Genomic DNA, 26,502 nt, shown 5'->3' with positions numbered 1-26,502 from the left:
TCAAAAACGAATAGCATATACTGGAGCTTTGTGGCCTCAAATGTTTTTCACACTGAAACCAGAGCCATTTAAAGTTATGTTCCATGACACAGCTTTTGGTTGAAAAGGACCAAAAATTATCAGTACCGCCAGCGGCTGGCCCTTTCTTTTTCTTGCTATAAGTCTCGGACACAAAGTTCATGGCTTTTACTGCATGCTCCGGTATCTTCTGGCGTGACTGGCATTTTGCTCAGCCAGGTTCCCTTCACTGCCATGTCTTGTCTAGCAGACCTGGCACGTTGCACAATCTGGATTTTGCTGAATTAATGTAAAACAATCACTACAAGTCATTTTCTTCTCTCTGCATCTCTTAGCACTCTTGGCTGTTCAGTGAGAGTGACAAGGCATAAACAAAATTCTCATTCCAAGTTTCTGAAAAGTGGAATTGAATTACCGTCAAGTACTGAGTCTCTCACACAGCAGATATTTGTGCTAAGAGCTGACCTTGAGGTATTATTATTCCTAAGCCTGTATATTTTCTCTCTGACTATGTCTACACTTCTGGGAAGATTGATGCTGTTGTGATCAATCTTCCAGAGTTTGATTTAGTGCACCTGGTAGGGACAAGATAAATTGAACTCACAGGAAACCCATGTTGTCACCTGTACTCCTGACCCTCATTATTAGTAAGGGAAGTCAACCGGAGCGTTCACTGCGAGCGACCTCCGGTAGCAGAGACAGTGCAGAAGCCAAATTAGGGTGCGGCGACTCCAGCTATGTAATTAATGTAGCTGGAGCTGCATTTCTGACCTGCCCTCTGTTACCTCTTCTGCCTTACTAGGCCCTTCTGCCACAGAAATCCTCAAAGTGACAATCCAAATAAAATCCAGCAATATGGCCAGCTCTTGGCTCTAATTAGCCCCTTTGCATTCAAAGTGGTCTTTTTGCACTATCAGCACCCAAACTACCTTTAATTACATTTATCCCACCCCCAATAACTCTTGCTTGACCATCTAACAATTTGATTAATGCAGGAGAAGCGAACTTTTGTTTCAGCACAGGCCTATAGACTGTTCCGTGTGGAAACACTGGATCTAGTAGCAGCAGCAGCAGCATGCGCCTCTCACACGGATTTAGCTAATGTGACAGCACCTCCATGTGTCTGAGGGCTGGACTTTCATTAGTGACCGCAATAATCATTAGCTCTTGTGTTGGTTCTTCTGTTCTTTTAGGCTGTGTCTAGATTACAGGGATTTGTCAACAGAAGTTTTTGTTGGAAGATATCTTCTGGCAAAACTTCAGTCGACGGATCGTGGTCAAAGTGTCAAGTGGATCACAAGAGCGATCCACTCTGTTAACAGAGCACAGCCAGACTGCCCAGCCACTCTGTCAGCAAAACAGCCAACTGGCAGCACAGCAGACAGGGCTGACTGGTATCCTGGAAGCCCTGCATGTCGACAGAGTCCCCGGAATGTGCAGACAAGCTTTCTGTCGACAGATCTCTGTTGGCAGAGGTGTTATTCCTCATGGGGAGCAAGGTACAGCCATTGACAAAAGTGCTGCATTCTGTCAGCTTACTTGTGACAGAACACCTTGGAAATCTGGACACTCCGTGGGTTTTGTGGGCAAAACCCTGTTTTGCTGACAAAACCCTCTAGTGTAGACATTCTTAGTGACTGAAAACAAGACATAACAAGTACATTCAAGTTTCTCCTTTTATGCAGTGATCCTGTTGTACTGTTTAATCTTGCACACTGAGCTTGTATGGTTTAATCTTGAAGGCTAAACTGGTACATTGGGCTAGTTCACTTTCTGTGTGTGAGGTCTCCATGGACTGGACTTAAAGAAACTGTGTTGGATGAGTTGAGAATTATTATTATGTTCATCATCCAAAAATATTTCCCACCCATCTATCACCCTCCCTCTTTGCCACCGATGTTGTGGCATAGAGATTTCTGTACCATTCCTCCTCACTGAATGTTTAGTGAATTATCTTCTTAAAGTCTTTCTTTGACATTAGCAGTTTCATACCCACAATACCACAAAAGACAAATTCTCACAATAAAAAAAACATGAAATGCTTTTATGAGTCTGCAACAAATATTTATGTAACAAAATGGATGCCACCATCATCTCTTCGAAACATAAGTAAATAGTACAAATGTATCCATACTAGGTTTCCAAAAATGAAATCAACATCAAAAGTAAGGCAGGATATTCTTTTGAGTTTTCATGCAAGAGCATATTCAAACGTTCCTTTATCCAGCCCCTCGACTTCATCTTCCCAAGTGGAAGAAGGCATGCTACTATAGGGGTCCAGTAAGATTTTAAAGCATCTGATAATAAGTAGTCCCAAGAAAACACACAGAATCCCTACAAAGGCAAAGCCAGTTTTTTGTTCTAATGTCAGTGAGAAGGCAGACACTTCGTTGACGCTCATGCTGGCTGAAATGTTGCTGCAGTAGTTACTGCTCATCATTGGGTATCACATCCTGGCGAGTCTTCAGCACTTTCACTTGTATTCCTTCTTTGCCTGCACACAAAAGTGGAATCAGTTTAATTATGGCCAACTGTGATACAGACCTCTGAGCTACCAGCCTACCAAAAATTTTGAAAACAAAAACTCCATGGGTATCAAAAGTGAAAGTACCTGTTTTGTACACCCAATCAGCCTGGCAAAACTGTCACTAGAAATTGGCAGCCCTGAACAAAAGCTCGTGGTAGTTGTTTATGCCAACAATGGTAACAGAGAGGTAGCCATGTTAATTTGTATTCTAACAAAACAAAACAGCAGTCATGTAGCACTTTGAAGACTAACAAAATAATTTATTAAGTGATGAACTTTCATGGGAAAGACCCACTTCTTCAGAGCTATAGCATTTCCAGTCCAGACTCCATTATATAGCACAGAGGTCCAAAAAACAAAAAAAAAAGCAATAAAAACTGACAAATTAAATACCTGGAACTGAAGGAGGGGGAGTGAGGGATGTTAAATGTCTTGCCTGAGATCATTATGAACATCAGAGGAAGGGAGACAGTCCTTGTAATGCATGAGATAATTTCTGTCCCTGTTTATACCAAGTGTTAATGTGTCAAATTTGAATACGAACCCCAGTTCACAAATCTCCTTATGTAATCTGCTTTTAAAGTCTCTTTGTAGTAGAACAACTACAACTAACAGAATAGCCCACTCCATTGAAATACTCACTGACAGGCTTATGTATATTGAGATTCCTAATGTCTGCTCTGTGTCCATTCACCCTTTGGCAAAGTTTTTGCCGGATTTGTCCAATGTACATAGTAGAGGGGCATTGCTGGCACATGATGTCATATAGAACATTGGTTGAGCTACAGGAGAGTGAGCCCCTGATCTTGTAATTAATGTGGTTAGATCCAGAGATGGTCTCCCTACAATAAATATGTGGACTAAGTTGGCAGCGGGGTTTGTTGCAAGGAAAAGTCCCAGGATTAGTATATTACTGTCGTGTAGCCTGTGATTGCTAGTGAGAATCTTTCATAGGTTAGAAGGTTGTCTATAGGAGAGAACAAGCCTATCACCTAGGGCCTTCCGTACTGTAGCATCATGATCTAGAATAGGCTGTATATTTTTAATGATGTGTTGCAGGAATTTGAGCTCTGGGGGCTTTAGGTAATGACAAGTGTTGTTCTTTTAGGCCTTCTTGGGCCTATCTTGATGTAGTTGGTTTATGGGTATTTGTCTGGCCCTGTCAGTCTGTTTTTTTACTTCTCCTGGTAGGTAATTAAGTTGTATGAATGCTTGGTAGAGATCTTGAACTTTTTGGTCTCTGTCCGTAGGATCAGAGCAGATGCTAAGTGCTTGACTACAAATGATGGCTCACCTGGTGTGTGCTGGATGGAAGCTGGAGGTACGTAGGTAAATGTAGCAGTCAGTGGATTTCTGGTAGAGAGTGGTGTTGATCTGGCCATCAGTGATTTGTACTGTGGTGTCCAGGTCATGGATCCCTTATGTGGAATGGTCAAGGCTGAGGCTGATGGTAGGGTGCAGGTTGTTAAAATCTCTGTGGAATTCTTCCAGAGTCTCTTTACCATGGGTCCAAATGATAAAGATGTCAATGTAGCATAAGTAAAGGAGTGGTAATAAGGGATGAGAGCTGAGGAGTCGTTGTTTCTAAGTTAGCATACTGTGGGGCCATGTGGGTGCCCATAGTAGTGGAGATATAAATTGTCCCCCAGTTGAAAATAATATCCTGACCATGACAATGAAAAACTGACAATTTACTTGCTTATCCCTCCCACCCAAAATAGAAAAGCATTGGCTGGGGTATGTGAAATTTTTCAAGGCTGCACTAACTGGCATTTTAACAGATTTGGCAAAATCCTGCCAATCTACATGAGGTCAAAGCTCTTGAGACCTTCATGTGCAGAGCTAAATGGGAAATTTATGCGAGAGAGTCAGCACTGTCAGCATCTGAGTCCTTAATCTGGAGTAACACCCATTGACTTCAATGGGCATTCATCTGAGTAAGGCTGATGCATTTTATGGATTTTACCTCAGAACTCTAACTGCAGTGAACCAAATGTACGAAATGAAAATGTCATATTTATACAATGTTGTTGGGCAGCTTATTGTCTGGCCTCCATTTTCACACAAATGCATGCTTGAAAATGCCTGCAAAAATGACCTGCTGAATGTTTAAATTCTAACAGACCATGTGTCTGTGTAAGTACTATTAAATGCAAGCCAGTGTGCTTGTCATTGCATACTTGCTTTTCTGAATACCTGTCCTTATGTGATTGTCACTCACCAGTCCATAAACATTATTAGAATCTGGCTGGGGCCACAGACTGTTGAAAACTACATTCAGATTGGAAAGATGAGCCATGTGCCAGCTCCCAAGGGCACACAGTGTATACATCTCCAGCAAACTAAATTTAGAAATCCCCACACCTATTACTGTATGCAGAAAGGTTAATGGCAGATGGGAGAATACAAATCTTTTTCCTGTCCCTCATTATGCTCCTCTCTTCACCGTTATTTTCCCTTTTAAAATGTTGCAATTTCCCAAGACACTGATTTAGGATCCTTAAAACAGCTTCTGCCTTCAAAGCATCATTTATAAGCAGCACACAAAGGGCTCAAGCTTTCATTCTAGGCACATTAAAAACATCCACAGACTTCACTGGCAGTTTGGGTAAGAAAGCACAAGGAATGCAGAAGGGACCAAAATACACAGGGCCAAATTATGGGTTGCCCTTTCCTAAGTGCACTACCCTTCCTCCTTTCTAGTGCACTCACACTGGAGGTAGCTCCTGCTGGGATTTGTACTCCCTGAGTATGGGGGAGAGAGCTCACTAGCCCTTGTAATAGCACTGACAGGTGCAAAGTGGTGTGGACAAGTGGGCAGGGCAATATGGCCATGGCCCTGCCCATATGCACAAGCTGATGCCTTGAGTATGAGGCTGGACTGGGCATCCAGTCCACCATTTTTAAAGGTGTAACAAGTGACGCTTATGAACATGTGTTCTCCTGTGCTCCTGGGAGCATTTTGCCTTCTTTGGCCTTCCATGGATATAATGCTGCAAGCCACTTCCGCTCAGGTGCCACACCTGCCTCATGACCACCACCACAGTTCAGCGGTCCTCAGGGTGCCAGAGCATCACAGGTGATCTGCAAAGGGGACAGAAATTGGACTTTTGTCCCCTTTTTGGTTTGATTATAATAAAGAAAGCCAACGAGATTTTTCTTCACTTCATAATTTTTTGCCTGCTTCATTTTCTGTTAGAAACTGATTTCCGGCCTACCCTGACAAATCTATGGCTGACTGGAGAAGTGGAAAGATTGCAACATTGCAAGTACCAATGGGATATATGGGGGGGTAATCAGTTTTAAGATGATTAACACCTATTGAAGTAGAACACTTTGGCTGGGTCTACATGGCACAGCTTTCCCTGCAGGTCCATGCTAATGAGCAGCCTCAAAATTGCAAAGGGCAGCTCATTAGCATGGTGCCATGGCTCATTAGCATAGCTGTGCGAGAGCTCTGTCTCAGCAGATGGAGGTGCTGGCAGTGAAGAGGCCATATGGATGTGCCCCTGCTGGCAAAAAGCCCCTTTGTCATCGGCTCCTTATGCCTGAATTTTTTCAATTTTTAGGATGCTCGTTAGCATGGACCTGCCGGGAAAGCCGCACCATGTAGACCCAGCCTTGGGGTGTGTCTACACAACAAAGTTATTTTGAAATAACAGCCACTATTTTGAAATAACTTTATGAGCGTCTCTACAAGGCAACTGCTCTTTTGAAACAAAGCTGTGGTCTCAGCATGTGCAACTATGTGCAAGGCAGCATGTCCCACCTGGACTCAGCAGGCAGCCTCTGAGCATAGGTGCTGGGCCACTGCCAGCCCTACGGGGCTGCAAGGCCCCCAGGGTGGAGGGCCACCTGCTCCAGTCACAGCTGGGAGAGGGCCAGCCACATGGGTGCTGGCCCAACCCCAGACACATTGCTGAAGAGTGCGCCTCTGACTCGTGGGTGTAGCACAGGCAACAGGCAGCACCTCCCCCCATGGACAGCACTGTGGGCTGCATGTGTGTGTGGGGGCCCCAGGGACGGGCAGGCCGTGCACAGTTTGCCTGCCACCCATGCAGGGACTACTCTGTGGCCAGACAACCCCACAGGCCACTAGCCCATCAGGCAGGGGAGCAGGGGGCACAGTAGTCAGCTCAGTCCCCGAGGTACTGTGGTGTCCCTATATGGCAGGGCCCGCCGTGCAGGGGGAACAGGCATGCACTCCCAGGACATCCCCATCCCATGGCCCAAGGGTGGGGACTGCTACTTGTAGTGGGTGGGGGGCAGGGCCCTGGGGGCTGTGTTGCAGGAAGGACTCACCATCCCTCCCTCTCATCTTACAGCTGCACCATTGAAGGGCCAGGCCAGCCCCACTATGCCGTCAGGGCCAGCCAGCCCAGGAGCAGTGCCTGAGAGGGCCAGAACCCCACCACTACCAGGGCGGACCCTCAGCCAAACTGAGGACAACTCCCTGCAGGCCTATGTGTCTGCTCTCAGGAGGCAGACGGATATCCTGGAGCTACAGCTGCAGGAGGACTGGGAGTGGTGGATGTGGGCCTGGGCCCAATTGCTGTCCTGCCTAGATGCCATCACCAGCGTCTGGCAGGACCAGTTGGTCCACCTCCCACCGCCACTCCCCCCACCCCTGTCCCCCTGCCCCTGCCTCCCCTGGCCTCACCAGCCATCATCCTAGGAGGCCTGAACCTGGTGCAGTGGCTGCTGACTGTGGCCACACCCTACCATGCCAGCACCCTCTGCTCCTGCAGCTGAGCCTGACCCTGCCATACCTAACCCTCCCCATACCTCCCTGTGCTCTTAGCCCCATCCCAGCCCTGTTGGGGATCCTGAACCTGCAGCAGAAGGGTATCCCATGGCTGGGGCTGCTCGGGGTCCTGATCTCCCATGGGGGTCACACACCCCTCTTTCCTCCCTAGACTGAGGCCCCGCCACCCCGTATCCCAAGCCTCCCTCCAAGTTCAGTTGCCCCTCACCCCTGGCCCAAACCCGACCCCAATGCATATACATTACAAGTTACACTTTACATATAGTTTTCATTAACAAAAGGTGTTTTGCACAAGTTTTTCTATTTGGTTTTAAAGGTTTTATTTTTTTAAAGGTAAATGTTTTATTTTTTTTACCACCCCCATATTCCTCATTATTGGGGAGCGGTCAAGGAGAGGTGAGTGTGTGGAGGGACGGGTCATGATGAGGAGGGGGTAGGGCTGTGGCCCAAGGCCCCCGTTGGGGGTGCTCTGGGGAGGGTCATTGGGGCTACGGGAGAAGCTGTCCCTCAGCTGCTGCTCATCCCTATGGGCTTGGCATATGAGAGCCACACCCAGCTGTTTGTAGCCATGGCTGGTGTCATGGGAGGAAGGCCTCCTCCTTCCTCTCCACAGTGTTATAGAAGGCACAGCAGGTGGCCACAACCTGGGGGACACTGTGCTCCCCCATGTCCAGCCAGTTCAGGAGGCACCTAAACCGTGCCTTCACAGCAGAAGGCACACACTGCCTAGTTCCATGCCCAGTGGCGTCAGTTGTTGAAGAGGTCCTGGGTGGGGTCCAGGTGGCCAGTGTAGGGCCTCAGGAGCCAAGGCATGAAGATGTAGGGAGTGTCCCCCATGATGCGGAGTGGCATGTTCACGTTTCTGAAGGCTAGCTCACTGCAGGGGATGTAGGTGCTTGCCTCGATCCTCCAGCACAGGCCAGAGTTGCGAGTATGCAAGCATCTTGTGCCTACCCCAACCACCTGACATGCACATCCAGGAACTGTCCCCTGGTGGTCGACCAGAGCCTGCAGCATGATGGAGTAGTGCCCCTTGTAGTCTGTGTACGGGGCGGAGGCACAGATGGAGATGTGGGTCCTGTTGATCCCACCAAAACAGTTGGGATATCCCAGGGTGGTGAAGTCAGCCACAACCGCGTCCAGGTTTGCAATATGGATGACCCTCTGGAGCAAGATGGTGTTGATGGCTGTCACTACCTGTATGGGGCGGAGACCAACCAAACACATGAGGGAGGGTGTGCCTGGGCCCCAGTGTGCTTGCCTGCTCCCTCCCCCACAAGCTCTCTGGGTGAAACCCACCCTACAGGGCTGCCCCCCTACTTCTGGCAGCAGGTCCATGGGAAGGTACGGTCCCCTGGGGACAGGGCTTCCCCCCCGAACCTGACCTCTTGCATCTCCAACCCTTCTCCCCGAGGGTCCCCCTTAGTTGGAAACACCCCTCCCCATTCACCCTCCCCCTGTACAGGATCTGCAGCCAAAGCATGCTAATTACCTGCATGAGGACAGCCCTGATGGTGGACCTCCCCATACTGAACTGGTGCCCCAACCGAGTGGTAGCTGTCTGGAGAAGTGAGTTTCCAGAGGACGTTGGCATCCCGCTTCTCCAGGGGGATGGCATGCTGCATCCGGGTGTCCTGTCTGTGAAGGACAGGGGTGAGCCAAGTGCAGAGATCCAGGAAGGTGTCCTTCCTCATGCGCAAGTTCTGGAGCCACTGCTGGTTGTCCCACTGTCCCATGACCAGCTGGAACCCCTAGTCGGAACTGGTGGTGTGCCTCGAGACCTGCCTGGTTACCTTGGAGGGGAGGCATGGGTGGGGCTCTGGGGCACTGAGGATGTGCTTCTGGATCCTGGTGGCAGGTGTGTCCCTCCAGTGGAAGTGGAGGACAGGTGCAATAAGGGTGATCAGCATCTCGAGCAACTGGCAGTGAGTTCAGCGCAAGCCTGAGGACTGCTCTGGCTCCATGGCTAATTGGAAAAGGCAAACTCTTATCGCAGAAAGAATGTGAGCCTTGCAGCAGCTATGTTGTTCCTTGGGGAAGTAGGCAAGCCTCAGCATGGGCAGGGAAGGTGAGTGGCAGGAAGTCACTTTAAGGGTGCGCCTAGCTGCATCTCCTGAAAGCGTTTGCTGTCCATGTGAGCACGTCTGACACAGTTCCAGAGTCTGTTTTGTCAAAGAAGCCGCAAGGCTGTGTGCCTGCTGTCTGTCAACAGAGCAGATTGCTTTTTCGATCCACTTTTGTGTGTGGATGTGATGTGTCAACTGACGTTTTGTTGGAAGTCTTCTACAGTAACTTCTGTCAACAGATCACTCTAGTGTAGATGTAGGCAGTCTGACATGTTGGATCTTTATTGTCAGATTTTGTTGGAAAGATCACTGTGTAAGGGCCCAGTCGTGTGACATGCTGTGTATACTAAAGTCCCACTGGACTCACCAGGAGTTGGGAGGACTCAGATCCTTGTAAAACAACCAGAAGTCATGTGGCACCTTATCGACTAACATATTTTAGAGCATAAGCTTTCATCGGCAAAAACGTGCTTCATCAGATGCGTGAGTGCAGGGTTTCCCAACCTATGGGTCAGGACCCAAATATGGGTTGCCATTACATTTCAAAAGGGTCACCAGCTGGGCTGGGCAGCTTCACAGGTGGCTATTAAGAACCCATTCACACTCTTGAAGTGGTTCTCAATTTCTTAATTGGATTAACAGCTGTCAGGCAGTTAAGCTGATCAATTAAATTGAGAACCATTTCAGCTGCAGGGCAGAGAACTGCATACCAGAAGAGCAGCACCTAGCTCAGGTAAGGTGGGGGGCCTGAGTCCAAGGTTGGGATGGAGGGCAAAGCTCCCTGGCTTCCAGCCTCTGCAGGAGATGGGGTCATTGTAGACTCCAGAAGGGATCCCACAGCTGGTGCTGCTGGATGGGGCTCTGTGCCCCAGCCAGCTTCCAGTTGTGGGGAGTCGGGATTCTCCCTGCACCTGGGCAACTGGTACAGCCAGCAGGAGTTCCACACCCCAGCTGCTTCCAGCCATCGGGGTCCCTGTGCGACCCCTAGCTCCCTCCAGCCTATGAGTGACCCCCTAGCCCTGCAGTATGATTCCCCAGTCCCCTCGAGACCCCTGCAGCTCCTGTGTGACTCCTCTAGCCCTTGAGTGAGACACCCTTAGCCCCCTTCAGCCCCTGAGTGACTCCTAGCCTCAGTGTGACTCCCCTTGTAGAGCCCTCCAGCTGATGAGTAGGAATCCCCTAGCCCACTGCAGTCCCTGAGTGACAACTAGTCCCTCAATCTGATGCATCTGATGAAGTGAGTCTGTGCTCACGAAAGCTCATGCTCAAAACTTTTGTTAGTCTATAAGGTGCCACAGGACCCTTTGTTGCTGTTATAGTCCCTCAGTGTGACTCTCCTAACCCCCTGTAGCCCCTGAGTGTGACTTGCCAAGCCCCTCATTATGGGGTTTAAGCTCGGGGGAGCAGTTTGGGGATGTGTGTCTTTCTACCACCACAGCTCTGACTAACAATAGTAAATGTAGTGTTATTATTTTATTAAAGTATTTCCCCTGTTCTATGAAATAACTATTATGAATATATAAACATGAGGGTGTACAATTTTATATCCTTACATCAGGCACAAAATTATCTCTGGTCTCCCTTCTCCCCCCCTGCCCATTTTTTTAATTACCTTGAGTCACCAGGTCTTCCTGAATTGTCACAATGGGTTCCTGTCAAAAAGGACCTAAATATATAGGCTCGTGAAAAGGAGGGAATCCCAGTCAAGAGGACAGCCAGAGTTGACTAAGGCTCTCTTGACTGGGATTCCCTCCTTTTCATGAGCCTATATATTTAGACCCTCCTCTGGACCCACTGGTGCATCTGATGAAGCGGGTCTTTGCCCATGAAAGCTTATGCTCCAAAATATCTGTTAGTCTCTAGGGTGCCACAGGACTTCTTGTTATTTTTGAAGATACAGACGAACTTGGCTACCCCTCTGATTCAGATCTTTATACAACTGAGCCAGAGTTGACTGGGAATTCACATTACATATTACAACCCATGTTTTTAAAAAACCTAACTGCTTTTGAAACTCCCATTAGGTGCCTGATTGTACTTTGAGTTTCAGGTGACGCAGCCAATGCCAGGTTTCACATAACAGTAATAAAAATAATACAATAATAATAGTAATACATAGAATGAAAAGATGTTCCTGCAGCCATGGTTCTCAGATAGTTGTATTTTGGGAAGCCATGGAGGTTGCCTGGCTGAAGGAGCAGTGCAGTGACCCATCATTTGGATGATGCTTTAAATGACCTGCTGAAAAGCATGTAGTGGGATTTTCAGAAGCAGTTAGGTGCTTCTCTGCATCTTTATATACCTACATATCTTAAAAAACCTGGCTCTGGAAGAGGGGCGCTTCAGAGTGGTACAGCTGCTGTAGTAGGAATTTGAAGGAGATAATGGAGGGAGAGGATTAATAATGGGTACACCTCAAACAGTTCTCTGCAGCTTCCATGAATTTGGAAGTTTATCCAAACTATTTGTACCATCTGAGATGACGACACATCTGAAAATATCACTAGAACAGCTCTGTGACTGGCAAGCTAGACTCACGTTAGTTAATATGCACACTGCATCTCTAAATCTTCTTCCCCCCCCCCATGCATTCCGCAGGTCACATTCTCAACCCTGGCATTTAAGTGAGTATTACGCAGGAAGCCCAGTGCCGTGCTACCCAGCACTCTGGGTATCAGAAGGGTGTAATCAGTCATTTTGAAAGTGTAGTAGGGTGAGGTGTGGCCTGCAGTATGTAGTCACGGGGTGTACTGCACCTTTTTCAAGCATCAGTGAATTCCATTCCACTCTGCATTTCCCTGAGCCTGCAAGAGAATGCCACCTCCACCTCTCAAATATAGAAAGTGTTGTAAAGACAGGGTTTTACTCCTATTAAATGCACAATACCTAGAGTCTTATCTGGTGGTAGATCTGTGCTCTATAATGCACCTTTTAGTCTGAGCTATGGGTGTCTGGAAAAGTGAGAAGCAGAGTGATAACAATAAATTGAAAACCACAATAGATTCTGTATCACTGCAGAACCATAACATGGGAGTATCTGCAAGGCAACTGTTGATATGCCGTTATAGCTATGGCTTTTACTTTCCTTTGGCACCAGGACAGTGGTGCGTTTGCAAAAACATAGTATTCAGTCTACAATCATTTACTGCAAAGTTCAAGGAGCACTACTGAAAAAAAAATAATTTCTACTAAAAACTGCCTGTTTTGTCTTACCCTGAGACTGGCTTTCTTGAAGAATATCCCTCACCTGGCAATAATACAGGCAGGTATACATTATTTAAAGCAAATCTACGGAATAGGTAGGAAATCATAACAAAACAGCACAGCAAGCCGCATACATCCTGCAGGACTGAAACAGACAAAACCAGTTCAATTCTCCAGCCATGATGTACGCAGTGCCCCCCACCCCCCGCCTTGTTTTGTAACTAGGTGGAGACGAAGCAGCCGACTGGAATGCAAACCTAGCAATACAAACCCCGTTCTTCCTTGTCCCCTCTCCCCATGTTGGTGACCTGCAGAAGTTCAGTGGCTCCCTGGGCAGGTTCTCGAGCTGTTGCGCGCTCAGGCTTGAGCCGATCCTCCCTTCTGGTCACAAACCACTGAGGCTCCCCCAAACCACACATCCCCAGGAGCCCCGGCCATAGGCTCCAGGGGTCATCTGTGGGCGTTTCTTCAGACGGATGGACGCATGGCGCGGGGACTCCTCTCGAAACACTTGGGTCAAGAGGCGGTTGCAAATCCTGAATTTAAAAAAAAAAAAGTAAGGGGGGGGGAAACGCCCTTTAGGGTGATTCAGCCCCGTTTCCCCCTCGCCTCCCCCTCCGTATACCGATTGGACTGAAGAAATATGGAAACTTCCTGCAAAACACTACGTGAGAGGCATCACCAAATCTTTGCGGCGCGCCCATCCAGAAGCTGCTGCAGCAGAAGCAACAGCGGCTGCCCAGCGCTTTCTCTCAGCTCGCGGAAGCCTGCAGCTACCTTCCCTCCTGAAACACCAGGTCCTGCTGACATGGTACCTGGAGGCACCGCGCAGCGCCTCTGCTAAGGTGTCAAAGGGGTCCTTACCTTGCAAGCAGCAATGTCACAGACAAAGGTTTTCTCACGCCTGGTTTTCAAGCAGAGCAACTGAAAGGGGACAGGTGGGGAGGCTGGATTTGAAATTGACGTAGGTATTAAATTGCATCTTTGCAATGTAGTGCAGGGGCTCTGTCCTTTCATACCGTGTGGGACATCTGAATTCTGTATGTCGGATAATTTCTCCCTCAGATGCAGTTTGTTTAAATAGTATTTTTATTAAGGGGAAGGTGTTGTGTAGCTGTATCAGTCCTCCTGGTTCAGAGCCAGAGCCAGCTATTGTCCAGTATTCAGGCCTGTGAACTCACCCATAAGCAATTTCTGGGCAGTGGGTATCTAATCAGTATATTACTAAAATCTTAACTGCATCCACACTGGATCTCCCAAGCTCAGGTGCTGGAAGTAGGAGTGTGTCGGGGGTGAGGTGAGGGTGGGGGTGCTGCAGCACCCCCTGGCTTGAAGAGGTTTCCATTATATACAGGGTTTCCAGTTTGATTCAACAGCTCTCAGCACCCCAGCTATAAAAATTATTCCAGCACTTCTGCTCCCAAGGGAATGGCATCACAGTGTGGGCAGCCTTGTTACTAGTTTTGATTACAGGCTTTCTACCGTCTAATGATTAATGAGACGGTCACAGTCACGCTAAATACGAAAGGTTCAAATCCTGCTCTCCTGAAAGCAACTGGTTTAAAGGAGCAATATTTAGCTCCTAACATTAAAGTGGCACATTGGTGAGCTGAAGCATAGTCTTCTTTTGCATCTACCTCTTGCCTTGCCAGCATCCCTCCTTCCAGCAGATTACTAATAAATGAGTAATACCACACAAGTCCAGGAGCTGTCATTAGTGCTGAAACCTATTTACCAAATTTGTACCCAATGTGCATGTGTTTCGTAGATCTATTTACATAGTAATTTAAAAAATAAGGATTCCACGTGCCATATTAGAAGTTAGTATTAACTTGTGGTTATCGGATGGAAAATTGTTTTTAAGTTGGCACATAAATTAAAGGACCTGCTCAGGCACATTTTAACTAATCATTCCATTTCTGTGCATTCCAGTATCTAAGCATCCCCATTGGAAATTCATATTGATTTCAGTAGCACAGGACTAGCATCCAAATAAGTATCAAGGTTGACAAGGTTTGAAGTTACTACTGGCAAGCTGTACATCTCAGGTATGTGCTAAAGCATAAGGTTAAAGGCTAAAGATGGGGTAAGTCATGGCATAAATGCATATCTTGAAAGCTTTTTTTAATGCTTTAATTAAAACTGAGTTTTAAATATTTTTAAATAAATATGGTAGTTATGCATAAAATCATTTTTCTTGGAAAACAGGAAGGGTTTTTTTTTCCTTTTGTGTCTTGATATATTTATATACTAATCTCTCTTTTTCAGTGTCTGGACAACACTTACCACAATGGGATCCTCAGCTTTTGGACACACTCATAACTGAAATGCTTGCTACTATGATTACTACTGCCACTGCAAACTTGTGTCATCATTATCCTTCAATGGCTTTTCATGATTGCATCATAAACAATGTTTATTACTGAAAGTGTTAATTATATAAAGTTAATTTTTGAAGGGTTTTATTATATATAAAGACACTGGGTCCCTTTTAAAAACAATTCCCTTCAAAGGGCATGACAGGCTAGATTGTGCCTGCAGAATATACTTGTGAATGGGGCCTTCTGTGGGTGGTTCTCTCCTGCTGCATCTGCAGCATCCTTCCCCTTTTCTGGGACCCTGTGAAGGACTCTCTGTGGGTTCAGGTTGCATAGAAGAAAAATGGAAAGTGGGTAGGTTTAGACTAGCATTGGCAGGGTCCTCATTGTCTCCTCACCAGTTCAGTACCATTGACTAAGGAATGATAACGCAGCTCCAGGCTGTTCTGCTGTGCTCTGTTACCTCTTCTGTCGAATCACTTGATGCTGTGGAATCTTCCTTTAAGTGGGCCTTGAGAAAGCTGGGGCCAGAAAAGGACCTGGTGTATGGCTCCACTGGATGGAGCTGCACAGGCTAGGAATCAGGGGTGGGCAGGCCTGAGCCACTAGAGGTGAACAGCCTCTATGTGGTTGGCGCTTGCCTTCTGCAGGTCCTTTCAGATCCACAGTGTTCTAGATGTGGAAGTGCAGTTCATTTATCTCTGCGTCCTCTTGGAATGATTTGAGGAAATCCTCATACTGTTTTCCTTCTCTCAGGTGCTTTTCTGTACGAGAGGGTGCCGAGGCCAATCCTTTACAATTACTGGAACTATTCTCTTCAAATTTATATTATTACAGGCTTGCGTAGCCTGATCTCCTGTAACTGATTCTTGAAACTGGCACTTGCAGTTCTATTTTAAATACTTCTCCCCTCCCACACGACATTTTTGTCTGTTTGCCTTCTATTTTTCATGGAAGCTAAACTAGAAGAGAAGTGGATAGCCAGCATTTGAGAATGAGAGAGCTGCTGGTTGTCAGCAGTAGTGCTGTTTTTTAAGATTCCCTGTACACTCTACAGTGTTGCACTTTAGAATGACAATACAATGAAAGATGAAAATAAATTAAACCACCATTTTACCGGTGGGTGGGAGTAGTGGGTTTTTGGAAGGCAAACTGATTAACTCTGTGGGTAAGCTACCTGAGCAGGTAGAATTTTCATTACTCCCTCATTTTCCATTTTTCGTCAGGCTGAATTTCTTCTGAATACAGCAGTACAATTCCCATTGGCTTCGTTTAGAATTTGCACTGATTTGACCCGAGATTGCTTTCCAAAAGAGGATTACATGTGCATTGAAAATGGAGCCCTTGAATAGTAACTGAGTGTGAGAGGGAGGCCAGGCATGGCAGAGGTTAAACAAGGCCTGTTGGCCCAATCAGCCCCACCCTGGTTCACCTGTGACCACTGTCAGGCCTGGAGGAGTATAAAAGGAAGGAAGCCAGCCCAGTTTGGGGCTGACCAGCCAAGAGGCAGGAGCTGGCTCTGAGACAGCAGGCCCCAAGCCAGAGCTGCCACCTGGTCAGCTGCTAGAGGGCACAGCCCAGGACCCTTTCCCAGGCACTGAGGGGAGTGAGGAGCACCTGCCAGGGAACCCCTCTCCTGCAAAGGGGAAACTAGATTCTTGGAGCTATGCCCCAAACTTAGCCCATAGACTCTCTGAATAGTAACAGAGAGAAGTTACTATTCAACATGCAGGGCACTACATTTAGCCAGAGGCTCTCAGGTGGGGCTGAAGACCCACCCAAAGGGCCCTGGCCAGGGGGCCTAGCCACAAGGCCACCCAGTCCTGGGTGCAAACTGCTCACACTGAGATTTTATACTCATCTAATAATTTAATATTTTGATCTTTGCAAATTTCATCAGGCAAAATTAGGTTGATTAGATGGTACAAGGCAAGTGGGGTGAGTGGGAGGGGCAATGGGAAGCTGGCTATATGCTATCAGTGTTTATTTTCAGGGGATTTAATGTTCATTGCAAGCGTTCTCAAACTTCATCACCCCCTTCTGAGAACAAAAATTACTTAACAACACCAGGGCTACATCTACACTAGCCAAAAACTTTGACATGGCCATTCCTATGAGCAGATGGGAATAAGGGAACTTCGAAGTAGGCGGCGTCCTTTCAAAAAGGAGCCCCGTGTGGATGAGCTGCGCGGCAGTGAGCCGCATCAATTTTGAAGTGCCACGGCCACCCACATGCTAATGAGGCGCTGAATATGTCTTTCAGCGCTTCATTAGTAAACTTCGACATGGCCATTTTGAAGTTTTTGGCTAGTGTAGACACAGCCCAGGAGGAGAGACTGAAGCCTTAGCCTACCTGAGCCCCACTGCCCTGGGTGAGGGGGCCAAAGACTGACGCGAAAGCTGAATATAAAGGGTGGCAGCTTCAGTCAGTGGGCTTGTAACCTGGGCCCTGGCAAATCTAAGCCAGCCCTAGCTACCCCATTCAGAGGGGGTCCTGACCCACTTTGCGGTCCTGAGCCACAGTTTGAAAACTGTCAGTATAGTGTATTATTGAAACTGTAGAATTGTACAGAAAATGTAATTTCTTTGGAGAGATCCCCAGGCTCTGTTACAACACACTTTCAAACTTCATGTTTTAACAGATTTCTAAAAATCCCCCTTTTTTAAACAATTGCCAGAAATTTAAATAGAGTTGGTTCATAAGCTTAATGGAGGGAGCCCTGTTTGGGAAGATCAGATATTGATGAACCAGGGTTCCCCTCCTAGAGCTTTCAGAAAGTCTATAGGAGGCGTGTGTAGCATCATGTATGAGAAGTAGTGGACAACAGAAGAGAATGAACAAGTTGATGGAGGAAGACTTTTATCCACGCAGCAAACCTGAAGCACTAAATTAGTTATATCTAGAAATGATTATTGTTTAAATTTTAACATTACACCATTTTCACAGAATCATAGGGCTGGAAGGGACCTCAGGAGGTCATCTAGTCCAGCCCCCTGCTTCAAGCACAACCAACCCCTACTAAGTCATCCCAACCAGGACCTTGTCCAGCCGGGACTTAAAAACCTCAAGGGATGGAGAATCCACCACCTCTCTAGGCAATGCATTCCAATGCTTCACCACCCACCTGGTGAAGTAGTTTTCCCTAATATCTAACCTACACCTTTCCCTCTTCAACTTCTGACCATTACTCCTTGTTCTGCCATCTGACACCACTAAGAACAGTTTCTCACCCTCCTTTTTAGAGCTCCCCTTCGGGAAGTTGAAGGCTGCTATTAAAGCACCTCTAAGTCTTCTCTTCTGTAAACTAAACAAGCCCAAATCCCTCAGCCTACCCTCATAGGTCCTGTGTCCCAGACCCTTCATCATTTTTGTTGCCCTCCGCTGAACCTGCTCCAGCAAATCCACATCCTTTTTATACTGGGGGGCCCAAAACTGGACACAATATTCCAGATGTGGCCTCACCAGTGCCAAATAAAGAGGAAAAACTACTTCTCTAGATCTGCTTGAAATGTTCCTCCTAATGCACCCCAGTATGCCGTTAGCTTTCTTGGCTACAAGGGCACACTGTTTACTCATATCCAGCCTTACATCCACCATAACCCCTAGGTCCCTTTCCATCGTACTGCTGCCGAGCCAGTCGGTCCCCAGCCTGTAACAATGGTTGGGATTCTTCTGCCCCAGGTGCAGGACTCTACACTTCTCCTTATTGAACCGCATCAGATTTCTTTTGGCCCTGTCCTCCAATTTATCCAGGTCCCTCTGGATTCTCTCTCTACCCTCCAATGTATCTACCTCTCCCCCTAGTTTGGTGTCATCCGCAAACTTGCTGAGGGTGCAACCCAGTCCCTCATCCAGGTCATTAATAAAGACGTTGAATAACACTGGCCCCAGAACCAAGCCTTGCGGCACTCTGCTTGAAACAGACCACCATCCAGATACTGAGCCATTGACCTCTACCTGTTGGGCCCGACCATCAAGCCAGCTTTCTATCCATCTTATAGTCCAAGGATCCAATCCATATTTCTTTAACTTATGGACAAGAATGTTGTGGGAGACCGTATCAAAAGCCTTGCTGAAGTCAAGGTATGTCACATCTGCTGACTTCCCCATGTCCACAGAGCTTGTTACCTCGTTATAGAAGCTAATCAGATTGGTGAGGCAGGACTTGCCCCTGGTGAATCCATGTTGGCTACTTTTGATCACTTTCCCCTCTTCCAAGTGCTTCAAAATGTATTCCTTGAGGATTCCCTCCATTATTTTTCCAGGGATTGAGGTAAGGCTGATGGGTCTATAGTTCCCTGGATTGTCCTTCTTTCCTTTTTTAAAGATGGGCACTACGTTTGCCTTCTTCCAGTCATCCGGTATCTCCCCTGATTTCCAAGAGTCTTCAAGGATAATGGCCAAAGGTTCAGTAATGACCTCTGCCAATTCCCTCAGTACCCTGGGGGGCATTAAATCCAGACCCATGGACTTGTGCACATCTAGTTTTTCTAGATGGCTCAGAACTTGTTTCTTCCCCACAGATGGCTGCCCTCCACCTTCCCATACTGCATTCTCTAGGACTGTCATGGGGAATTTTATATCATGCTGTTCCTCTCTCTGCCTCCCCCAACCCTCTTCTCCTCCAGACCCCTCAGAACACTGTACACCAAGATCACATATGATCCATTTCTGGGAAACATAAGGGAGCAAAGTTTTAGACGTGGAAAAACTAACTTGGAAGTAGAGTGAAACAAAGAAAAGATTTTCGAGACCTCTCGGCCCCTATCCAACAAAGCCCTTAGCCACATATGTAATTATACACATATGAGGCGACAGACTGATCGCATTGGGACTGTTCATGTTCTGAAAGTTTGGCACATGCTTAAGTTTTTTCCTGGAATGGGGCCTATGTATGTAAATAATTTTTAAAACCAGTAAGCAGCGAGACCTCCATGAACTGACCATGCACATTCCACCCTAAAAAACCCTAAGGCCTGCTGCCTGGCTTATGCTAGGAATTTTCTTTGTAATAGCTATGTCTCCTGGGATGCAAAAAATCCCCTCCTCTGAAAGACGTAGCAATACCATCCTCACCCCAGCACAGACAACATTAGGTTAGTGGAAGAATTCTTTTGTCAGCCTAGGTACTGCCTCTTGCAGGAGTGGATGACCTACAACAGAGATCTGCAGCCTGTGACTCGGGAGCCGCATGCAGCTCCTTAAGGACTTCTTTGTGGCTTCCATTGCTATAATTGCAAAGTTTAAAAAAAAACAAACCAAAAAAACCTTCCAATTTTCGATAAACAGTGAACAGCAAGAAGCCCAACAATGAGCCCAACTCATAGCTAAACAGCAGATGGTATGTGATCTCGAAACATTGGATAACTCCCCCTTTAATATTTGCAGTGTATTGTTGGATATGATCCTGTATCTGTTTTGATCATGTTGCTAATAAAGCCTTGATTTTTAATAGGAAGAGGTAGCCTGTGGCATTCTTGCTGTGAAGGGCAACATACATTTTTAAGAAAGAAAACTGAAATTAAACGCAAAGTAAAATCTGCATAGTTAAAATGGGTTCAGGAGTGAAAGTCAGGAAGACAGTGGTACAAACACATACATGTAAAATGTGAGGAAATAGAATATTTTAAAAGTTTGTGAATGTCCTGCAGTAAACATGTATCACATTACAAATCATTGTGCGTGTGCTATTCTTAAAACAGGAGATACAAAAAATATGGTTTTGACATTATTTATTAAGTTCTGTCTCATATTCACATACTGAATTTAAAAAAAAATTGCCTTTTTTTGTTATTTTGATCGCTGACGCCCAACCTACAACAACAGAAGAACCCAGCTTAGGCTCTAACTCATTGCAGCTTCTATCCAGTTCCCCTTTTCCCTGCAAAGCTGTGGTTGGAAGCTGGGGCCAGGAGCAATTGAGGGCAGGGCCCTGGCTGGGGGCAGGGCAGGATTAGACCCAGGAGTGGTGCCACTGGCTAGGGTTGGGGCTCAAGCAGACACTCCCTCCCCACACCTTATGGGGGCTGGCCTGGGTTCCACTGTACACCCCTGAATGTTCCTCTGTGCCATAACTGATATATGTATGACACTCAGTTTAAATGTCCTGACTGATGTTGCTGCTGTGTTAAAACACAAAGAAAGAGTTCATATCTAAATTGATAGAATTTAAACCACTAAAGCTTAATGGATTAAACTCCATACCTCAACTTGTACCAGGCAATGAACTAAAAGCCAGTGAAGATTCTGGGACATAGTTATGTACAAATCCTCGAAAAATCCAAAGGTGGCTGGAGAGAGAAAAATGGCAAATCCTGATGAAATCTTTTATAACAAAAAAGGAGATGCCAAACTGGAAAAATGCTGGAATGGCAGAGAGGACAGCTGGAAGCAATCAATAGCACAGCTGTGGGTATAAAGCAGAGTGATGTTGGTGTATTTCAGTTCTGTATTTGTTATACTGCCCCTGGGCTGCTTGTGCAAGATTTTTGCTAACAAACAACCCTCTGCAGTTTTGCTCTTCCAGGTGTGGGATTGAGAAAGTATAATATTCCCTTTTACCTCAGACTAGCATAACTAGAGTATACCAAAGCCTATAGTGTAAACATGGCATTACTCCTGCACAGGAAAAGGAATTAACTACACTGATGCATTAGGCTATGGTTATACTATTGAGTTTTGCAGACAAAACTGGTGGAACGTCCACACACAAAATGCATTTTGTTGACAAAACTTGGCACTTCCGCCAGCAGCATTCTGCCTCTCAGCTATGAAACATAACACTGCTGTCGATAGATTATCTCAACAAAAAAGCTGCGTAGATACTCTGCATGGGGGACTTCACTCCACAGACAGAGCATCCCGAACAATGGGCATCCTTGTGCATTGTGCTTCCATGTGCCTGTTTTGTTGAGAGAGCAGCCGGGCAGTCTGGCCGCTCTGTTGACAGAGCAGAGCACTCTCCCGATTGGCTTTTGTGTGTGGCTACACTCTGTTGACAGAAGTTTTGTTGGGAAATCTCTTCCGACAGTGACTTCTTTCGTCAGAGCTCTGTAGTGTAACTGTAGCCTAAAATCACACCTCACATCTTAACAGAAACAGTTATACCAGTGCAAAATCTGTGTACAGACCAGGCCAAAGACATACACTGACGTAAATGATGGCATGGTGGGAGCAAGGGAGTAGAGCCAGGAGAGCTCTCTCAATATGTGCACGTGGCTCTAAACCTCTATATAGGAAATATGCAAGAATCTTAGATGTTATGAGCATATGACTCATGAAGCAGAATCCTTTAGGCACTTTGCATTGTACACTGGTTTTGGTTTTCCTCAACATTTTTAGATCCCTAATGCAATGCGTATGTATGCAGAGGTTTCCATAGTTGGTCCAATAATGTAAAAGTGTGAAATACTCCCTTTAATATCAGTGGAGTGATAGCTCTGAAACATAGGGACAGAAATTTACAGGCAACATTTACTAGCTCATTACTGACCGTTATAGAAGAAATATCCAACAATTATGCAACTGTAGGTAAATCTTGAGTAGAATGTTATTCACCCTGGACAGGATGCACTCAGCTGTACTCTTAGGCTTATGATGAGCCTGGTGTACAGTTAAAATTTAAGTCAACATAGCTACTATGTTCAGGGGTATGAAAAATCCACAACCTGAGCACAGTAGCAATGCTGACCTTACTCCTGAGGTAGAAGCCGCTAGGCTGATGATAGAATGCTTCTGTTGAGCTAACTACCATTGCTCAAGGAGGCCATGTTCCTATAGCAATGGAAAAACCCTTTCTGTCACTGTTGCCTGTCTACACTATGGGTTTATACTTTCATAGCTACAGTTTCATAGCAACGCTACTGTAATCTCTATAGCATAGCCATAGCCTGAGCCTAAACTTATTAGGACATTTCTTAAAGTTTCAACATTTCCTCCAAAATCTCCAGAGTATTGTCAACACTAGGTGATGTGATAGCCATGAAAATATAGGGCAAAAGGGAGTCCCACAAAATAGGCAGATCCTGAGCTCTAGAATTATTTAGATTCACAATAGGGCATACAATAGTCTTCCTCATTTCGAAGATGCTTAGTTACCAGACTGGTGATTGTTTTATACATTTCTAAATTAAATCCAGCAAGGAGTTCTGTGGCACCTTAAAGACTAACAGATTTATTTGGGCATGAGCTTTCATGGGTAAAAACCACTTCATCAGATACATCTTTAAGGTGCCACAGGACTCATTGTTTTTACAGATACAAACATGGCTGCCCCTCTGAGACTAAGGTAAATCCAAAATCATTTAATCTTAATATATTTTCAAATGATATGGAGAAAATAGGATGAAATGGATTGGTGGAGGGAGTCAACCAACCTGTGCCATTAGGAACATCACAAGCTTTTCTCTTTCCATTTGCAGTCTGATATGTACCACATGCCTCTATGGGACTGGATGAGGTCTTTTGGGTATTGATTTGTGGGGTATTAACTATATCTTCTTATATGTCTATAAAACATTGTGTAGACTTTTATTATGTAGATATGCAAAAGCTCTGAATATCCTAGCAATAATTAAACCTACAATGACAATAAGCACTGTCCAGCAGCATTAAATACTTACATGCAAATACATTACTTGCAACACTGAATAATCAAATAAAATAATTCATGGCATTGCATTAGTATTAAGATATTGAGGATGGATAGAGTCTCAGACATCTCAAAATTGTGGATCAAGATAAATAACGCCACGCCATAATGTTGGCAGGTGATCTGGGGTATGAGGGAGGATATACAAAGATGTCTTGAAGCTATGGAGATAAAGAACATTCTGTCTTAAATGTGTAGCAAGTGATAATGCTCACCACAGAAAAAGATAGAGAAGAGCCTGCAGAAAAATACACATTCTGTTTTCTATGAGCTAGAAGCAGATAGTTTGTGGGTAGTGTAATAAAAATGCAGGAATCCATTTTTGCACTAAGACCATTGTAAAGCCTCTCTGACGAATACACCTGAAATATGGGGGATCCCCACAACAACAAAGGTAGTAGAGCTGGTTCTTTGCAATCCTCATCAGAAGTCTGCACATCAAGAGGTATGCTAGGAGTGGCAAGGGTGTTCTTATGCCAGAGCCACTAATAATTCTCAGTCTTGCTCAGAGGGAAATAGTTGCTGATGTGGGGGAAAAAAACAAATAAGGAAGCCCTTTGGGATGTTGTGACTTGTGTAAGCATGTGCTGGCATGTGTGGAGTGGGTCAAAAACAATCCCAAGAAGCTCTTGGAGTGGGGGTGTGTTGCCTCTGTGCTGTACTCAGCACCAGTGCAGGGATGACTTTGATCCACAGAACTGAGAAGCCAAACATTGGCACAGACATGTAGGACCTCCCTTAAGCTGGAGGTAAATTGATGGCAAAGAGCACAAGGTCACAAGGGGAAAGACTGGTGTGATGATCTGGATGTCAAGGAAATAATTGCCATGCATATAAAAAGTACAGGACAAAGCTTAGTTTTAAGATGCTGTGCCTTGCAGTGTGTTAATTTTGGTTCATTGTTTTTTGCTGATTATTGCATTCAATGCTAGGTGGATAATTTTGGACTGAGAGAGACCGTTCAGACCCTGGGGTAGCTATTGAACAATTAGGGTGCATCTACACTAGCCGGCTACTTCGAAGCAGTAGCACAACATCGAAATAGCACGCGTCGTGTCTATACGCACCGTGTGCTATTTCGACGTTGAAATCGACGTTAGGCGGTGAGATGTCGAAATCGCTATTCCCATCCGAAGAGGGGAATAGCGCCCTACTTCGACATTCAACGTTGAAGTAGGGTGTGCGTAGACAATCCGCGTCTTGCTACTTCGAAATAGTAGGGTCCTCCATGGCGACCATCAGCTGAGGGGTTGAGAGATGCTCTGTCCAGCCCCTGCAGGGCTCTATGGTCACCGCGTGCAGCAGCCCTTAGTCCAGGGCTTCTGGCTGCTGCTGCTGCAGCTGGGGTCCATGCTGCACGCACAAGGTTTGCAACCAGTTGTCAGCACTGTGGATCTTGTGCTCTGCAGGGCAAGTCTGTCTGGGAGGGGCCCTTTAAGGGAGCGGCTTGGGGTTTTGCTGGCCCCTTATTTCGATGGGGAGCGCTTGCGTGTGTGGATGCTCCGCATTTCCTTCTGGGGTGGCTCCTTTCGATGTTCCCCGTCACTACTTCGACTTTGAACGTCGATGGCACCAGCCCTGGAGGACATGTAGACGATACGCGTCAAGTAGCCGATTTCGATGTCCTAACTTTGAAATAGGCTACTTCGGCGTAGTGGACTACTGCGGACATAGCCTTAGTGTGGGGTGCAGACAATTTTGATGTAATCCTAGGTGCATTTATGGGGTAGTGAAAGCATATTATGTTGGTTCGAGGTGAAGTTGCATGGACGGCAAATGGCTGAAAATATAGCAACGGGGGGTTTTGCAGGTATGGGGAGGACAAAGTGGGGGTTATTGAATATTTGAAGATGAAAGTGTTTGTGGGGGGGCGAAGTAAGGGGGCTATTACATTCAGGGGTGTAGGTAGTTGGAGGGTGCGTGCACAAAGAGCGCCACCAGGTAATGCCTTTGTGAGAAGGGGTTAATGTGCACCCTTCGAGCTGGCAATGGTTGTCCGGTTGCCAGCTCTCCAGGAATGGCCAAAAGCCTCCCGGAACTGTCAGCCGTCTGCGGATGACTATTGGGCGCAGCCCTGGAGACTGTAATGGGCGACTTTAAGAAAATGGCATTGCATCATGATGGGGGAACAATTCTTCCAGCATAGCTTCCAGCCCAGTGGCAACCCTAAGGGGTAACTCAGGGGCCGGCCGGCCGGCCGGCCGCCCTACGTTGTTACCGCCTGTAGAGCGCACGGCGACAGGCCTTTAACACAATGGTGTCGCTATGGTAACGCAGCAGCCCTCTTCGCTCCCCCTTCTTCCGGGCTCGTTCTCGCGAGAGCTGGCGGGGCCGGCGCGGAGAGGCCAGGCGCTCAGGGGCCTTTTCAAACCCAGCGGCAGGGGCGGCAGGAGCTCGGCGAGGAAATGGCGGAGAACGATAAGCCGGAGGCTGCGGCGCCACCGGGGGGCGCGGAGGAGGCCTTCTCCGGCCCCGACAACCAGCCTCCGCAGCAGGATGAGGAAGCAGCGGCAGCGCCCGAGAGCGGGGGCAGCGCCAATGGCGTCAAAATGTGTGTGTCGGGGGCTAGGGGTGGGCCTGGGCCTGGGCCTGGGCCTGGGCTCCGAGCCGGGGACGGGCGGGAGGGACCCAGGCTGTGTGGCTACCTGAGCGCGAGGATTCAGTAGGCCGCCTAGGCCGTGGTGGAGGGGCAGCCTCCCCGGCTGGGACTCCTCCCCCGCTAGGAGTGGAGGAGAGCGGGCTGTTAGGGGGAGTCCCCATCACGTGGGAGGAGGGGAAGCTGGGCCTCGCCCGCCCCCCGTTAGTGTTAGCCGTTGTCGTAGAGCTTGGAGCGGTATGGGGTGCTGCGCTAGGGTTGCTTACCCTATCCCATTAGCCTCTGCTGGGGAGCACGGAGAGCGCGGCCCTTTGGCCATGCAGGACAGTGCCATTAAGTTAACGATGGCAAGGCTTC

At 46.9% G+C, this 26,502-nt stretch overlaps 2 protein-coding genes across 3 annotated transcripts in view; one reads left to right on the top strand and one right to left on the bottom strand.

The window, feature by feature from the left end:
• Positions 1-2,209: 2,209 nt before the first annotated feature.
• Positions 2,210-12,864, bottom strand: CTXN2 (cortexin 2). 2 transcript variants are annotated; one of them, XM_075007014.1, is made up of 2 exons: positions 12,852-12,864; positions 2,210-2,512 (listed from the first exon to the last, which is right to left on the bottom strand). In XM_075007014.1, exon 2 carries the CDS (start codon positions 2,456-2,458, stop codon positions 2,210-2,212), a length of 249 nt encoding a protein of 82 aa, XP_074863115.1. In that variant the 5' UTR covers positions 2,459-2,512; positions 12,852-12,864. The 2 variants fall into 2 exon arrangements, with proteins under 2 accessions (XP_074863115.1, XP_074863114.1); XM_075007013.1 differs by lacking the exon at positions 12,852-12,864 and adding an exon at positions 3,840-3,964.
• Positions 12,865-25,890: 13,026 nt separating this feature from the next.
• The window catches only part of MYEF2 (myelin expression factor 2), a 28,509-nt gene continuing 27,897 nt past the window's right edge, over positions 25,891-26,502 (top strand). The window contains exon 1 of the mRNA XM_075007075.1: positions 25,891-26,100. Coding sequence (XP_074863176.1) covers positions 25,955-26,100 — 146 coding nt within the window. The 5' untranslated portion in view covers positions 25,891-25,954. The remainder of the gene's footprint in view (positions 26,101-26,502) is intronic.

This window comes from Carettochelys insculpta, chromosome 12, assembly GCF_033958435.1.
Source record: "Carettochelys insculpta isolate YL-2023 chromosome 12, ASM3395843v1, whole genome shotgun sequence".
Taxonomy (NCBI): domain Eukaryota; kingdom Metazoa; phylum Chordata; order Testudines; family Carettochelyidae; genus Carettochelys; species Carettochelys insculpta.
Note: the sequence above shows the minus strand (reverse complement) of the source record. Positions and strands in the feature narration are given on the sequence as shown.

Excerpts from the sequence above, each read along its gene's own strand:
- CTXN2 (XM_075007014.1), bottom strand. The coding sequence starts at position 2,458 with ATGATGAGCAGTAACTACTGCAGCAACATTTCAGCCAGCATGAGCGTC.